The following is a 4,397-nucleotide window of genomic DNA, read 5'->3' as shown; positions in this document are numbered from 1 at the left end:
CCTCCCCGCCCGCCTCCCCGCAGTGCTTCTGGACGCCCCCGTGGACCTGCGGGTCCGCAGGGCGGAGGAGGGCAGCCACGTGGTGCTGCGCTGGCTCCCGCCTCCGGAGGCACCGATGACCACCCACATTCGCTACGAGGTGGACGTCTCCGCGGGCAGCAGCGCAGGGGGCGCGCAGAGGGTGAGCCCCAATAACTGCCGCCCCCAAGTTCCCCCCGCCAGACCCCAATGCCCCGCATCCCGCCTCCACGATGCCCAAGACGCCTCCATGACCACTAACATGCCAATCCCCAATCCTACAGAACCCGACCCTGCTACCCCCTCCTCAAACTCCAGGATGCTCAGGAGTTTCTTCCCCCCCCCAGCCCTTGGTATACCCCCTGGAGTTCTGGCCTTGGCTCTAAAGCTCTCTGCTGATTGGCTATAGTTCCACATAAGGCCCTGCTCCCTGCTCTCATTGGTTTAAACGCAATGCTTGGGGCGGAGCTGTCCTTCCTCTCCCTGATTGGCTACATCCCGTCAGTGTTCCTCTGTCCCACACCAGCATGGCCCCGCCCCTCCTATGGCCCCGCCCACAATGATACACCCTCCCAGAACCCATCCCTCGAGAGGCCACGCCCCACACGAGGCCACGCCCTCGCCACCCTTGAGTTGCCTTGCCCCCTCCTGACATGGGTGAGAGGGAGCTCCCAAAGCCCCTCCCCGCCAGGCCACGCCCCACACGAGGCCACGCCCTCGCCACCCTCTTGTTGCCATTCCCCCTCGTGAGGCCGCGCCCTCCCCCATAGACCACGCCCCCTCACGCGGCCACGCCCCCAGGTGGAGATCCTGGAAGGCCGCACCGAGTGCGTGCTGAGCAACCTGCGTGGCGCCACTCGCTACACCTTCGCGGTCCGCGCGCGCATGGCGGAGCCCAGCTTCAGCGGCTTCTGGAGCGCCTGGTCGGAGCCCGCGTCTCTGCTGACGGCTAGCGGTGAGACCCCAGGGAGGAGCTGGACGGGCGGGGAGGAGGGAGACCCCTGCGAAGCCTCCACCCTGACCCCGCGCTGTCACTCAGACCTGGACCCCCTCATCCTGACCCTGTCCGTCATCCTCGTGCTCATCCTGGCGCTGCTGGCCGTGCTCGCCCTGCTGTCCCACCGCCGGTGAGCGCCCCCGCCTGGGTTCCTCCAGGGCCTGCAGGTTTGCTCTGCAGGTGCTCTACCACCTGAGCCACGCCTCCAGCCCTTGTTTTTTTTGCTGTAGTTATTTTTCAGGAAGGGTCTGCACCTTTTTGCGTAGAGCTCACCTCAGACCTCAGTCCTCCTACCTCAGCCTCCCACAGTGGCGCTGGGATTAATGGGGTGCGCCATCGTGCCCGGCTTGGAAAGATTTAAATCTCCAAATGGCTCTTCCTGTCAAGCTCCTCAGATGCTCCTAGGATCTGCCCAGACATCCTGTGGGATTTGAGAGTGCAGGCCCATACCAGGCTTTTCAGATTCCCAAGCCTTTGGAATATACTGTTCCTTCTGCCAAGAACACCCTTCCTATCTGGTCAACCAAGTCATGGGCTAATTGTTTTTCCTGACCTTGAAGGAAAATATATATACACATATATATGCATATATATATATATGTGTGTGTATATATACATATATATAGAGAGAGAGAGAGAGAGAGAAAGAAGCATCAACTATGTCCCAGGCATCTAAGAGAGAGTGGACCACAAGTCCTTGTGGGTCACATAGTCAAGGAGATGAACAGATATGTAGACACATGATACGTGGCTGTAAGTGTGATCAGTGGAGTTGGCCAGTGGCTCACACCTGTCATCCTAGCTACTCAGGAGGCTGAGATCTGGGGATCATGGTTCAAAGCCAGCCCAGGCAGGAAAGTCCAACTAACCATCAGAACTGGAAGTGGTGCTGTGGCTCAGGTGATAGAGTGCTTTCCTTGAGCTGAAGAGCTTAAGGAAGGACAGTGCCCAGGCCTAAGTTCAAGCCCCATGACCCATCAAAAAAAAAAAAAAAGTGTGATCAATGGTGAGTGTAGAAACAAATGGCATAGGGACCTGATACAGTAACCAAGGCACTACAGTGGCAACCAGAAGCAACTGCATGGAAAGTGGGGAAAAGGAGCAGCAAGTGTAAAGGCCCTGGGGTGGGAGTGAACTTGGGGCACTGAAGCAGCTACAAGAGGTATAGGGCTGGAGCGGGGTGTGTGTGTGTGGTGGTGGTGGTGGGGGTGAACAATGTCAGGAAAATGACAGGAGTCAATCACCCAGGAATTTCTGCAAGGTTATAGTTTTAGTTTTTCTGCTTTGGCTCAGGGGATTTGAACTCAGAGCACCAAGAGTGCCAAATTTAATATACCCTCCTACTGAGCTACCTCCTCAGCCTTGAATTTAATGCTAAATGGACTTGGGGGAGCAGGAAAACCACAGAAAGGCCTGATGAACTGACCTAAGGGATCTTCAGGTAAAGCCAGGGCCAAAATTAGAGCATGAGTTAATATATAATGGAACTCTTATTCATCCTTCAAAACTCAATTCCAGTTGCCTTTTCGTAGGGCGATGCTGGTGCTTCAGACAAAACCCTTGTTCCCCAGAAGCTTTAGTGACTTTGTGCATACTGGCATATGTTCAGTAACATGTTCGAGAACCATTTGTGTATATGTGTGGGTGTGCCAGCAAAAGAAAAAGGCTAGGGGGTGTGGCCCAGGTGGTAGAGCACCTGCCTTGCAACCCAGAGGCCTTGTGCTCTCACTTGGCTTTGACTGTGCTGCCACTTGGGCCACAGCTTCACTTTGGGCTTGTGCTGGTGACGTGGAGGTGTAAGTCTCAGGGACTTTCCTGCTTGGGGTAGCTTTGAACCAGGATCCTCATATCTCAGCCTCCTGAACAGCTAGGATTATAGTCCTGTGCCTGGCTTGGGGAGGGGTGGGGCTGTGTGTGTGTGTGTGTGTGTGTGTGTGTGTGCAGTACTGCTTGGGAAGCAGGTACTTTCCCCTGTGAGCCACACCCGCACCCCCCCACCCCCCAACCTGTACCTATCAACTCCAACAGGTCTTTGAAGCAGAAGATCTGGCCTGGGATCCCCAGCCCGGAGAGCGAGTTCGAGGGTCTCTTCACCACCCACAAGGGTAACTTCCAGGTAAGTGGCAGTGCCATCCCCTCTGGGGCTGGGGCTGTCCTGCAGCTGGCCAGTTGAAGGCCAGGCCACGGAGCAGACTGGTGCTGTGTTTTCCAGCTGTGGCTGTCGCAACACGATGACTGTCTATGGTGGAACCCCTGCACCCCCTTCACAGAGGACCCCCCTGTCCACCTGGAGGTCCTCTCTGAGCGCTGCTGGGAGCTGACCCAGCCTGGGGAGCCAGGGGCAGCTGACGAGCGCCCCCTGCTGGAGCCAGCGGACATTGAGCATGCCCAGGACACGTACCTGGTGCTAGACAAGTGGTTGGTACCCAGAAGCCCTTGCAGCGAGCCCCTCCCAGGCCCGGGAGACAGCATGGATGTCCAGGCTGTGGATGAAGGCTCAGGAGCCTCCTCTTGCTTGTCTGACTTGGCCTCGAAGCCCAGGCTGGCTTCCAGCTTCGAGTACACCATCCTGGACCCTAGCTCCCAGCTCTTGCGCCCGAAGACACCCAGGCCTGCGCTGCCCCCCACCCCGCCCCACCTAAAATACCTGTACGTCGTGGTGTCCGACTCAGGAATCTCCACCGATTACAGTTCGGGGAGCTCCCAGGGAGCCCACGGGGACTCACCCGACAGCCCCTACTGTCACCCATACGAGAACAGCCTCATCCCTGCTCCCGAGCCCCCGCACCCCAGCTACGTGGCGTGCTCTTAGGACTCCAGCCAGCCAGCCAATGTGGCCCCAGGGCCAGTCCAGCCAGGGACTGGAGCCATCTTTCACTGCCGCCCTTGGCTGTGTGTCCAGCCCATCCTGCTCAGATAGGCACACCCCTGCAGTGTTGGAGAAGATGTACAGTTTCCTTCCACTGTACATACACATGTAAATATATATGTACACATATACGTGCATGTGTGTGTGTCCTCCACCATGACGTTTACGTACACACACTCTAAGTTCCTGGAGCTCAGTCTGCAATTTAGCAGCTGGCTGTCTCTCTCTGAAGACTAATCATACGTACCAAAGTAGTATAAGCTATGCTAGCTGCATTAACGAGCAAGTCTTCAGTCTCAGCAGTTGAGCCCATTAAGTAGTTTCCTATCCCTGCACAAACACATGTGCAGCATCGTCAGGGAGGTCCAAGGCCTTAACTCTTCTGGTCACTTTCTATCATCTTGGGATCTTTAGATGAACTCTCCACATCCTGCTAGCCAATCAGTGAAGAGAAGAAAAGATACCGTGAGCCATTTTAGGGATCTGGCCTGAAAACTGAACTGTGGGATGCTG

At 56.4% G+C, this 4,397-nt stretch overlaps 1 protein-coding gene across 1 annotated transcript in view; it reads left to right on the top strand.

The window, feature by feature from the left end:
* Epor (erythropoietin receptor) overlaps positions 1–3,991 on the top strand; it is a 6,223-nt gene extending 2,232 nt beyond the window's left edge. The window contains exons 4-8 of the mRNA XM_013033995.1: positions 24–181; positions 820–973; positions 1,058–1,145; positions 3,044–3,131; positions 3,228–3,991. Coding sequence (XP_012889449.1) covers positions 24–181; positions 820–973; positions 1,058–1,145; positions 3,044–3,131; positions 3,228–3,827 — 1,088 coding nt within the window. The 3' untranslated portion in view covers positions 3,828–3,991. The remainder of the gene's footprint in view (positions 1–23; positions 182–819; positions 974–1,057; positions 1,146–3,043; positions 3,132–3,227) is intronic.
* Positions 3,992–4,397: the final 406 nt, after the last annotated feature.

Source organism: Dipodomys ordii, unplaced genomic scaffold (genome assembly GCF_000151885.1).
Source record: "Dipodomys ordii isolate 6190 unplaced genomic scaffold, Dord_2.0 Scaffold180, whole genome shotgun sequence".
Classification (NCBI taxonomy): domain Eukaryota; kingdom Metazoa; phylum Chordata; class Mammalia; order Rodentia; family Heteromyidae; genus Dipodomys; species Dipodomys ordii.
This window is presented reverse-complemented; position numbering and strand designations above follow the sequence as displayed.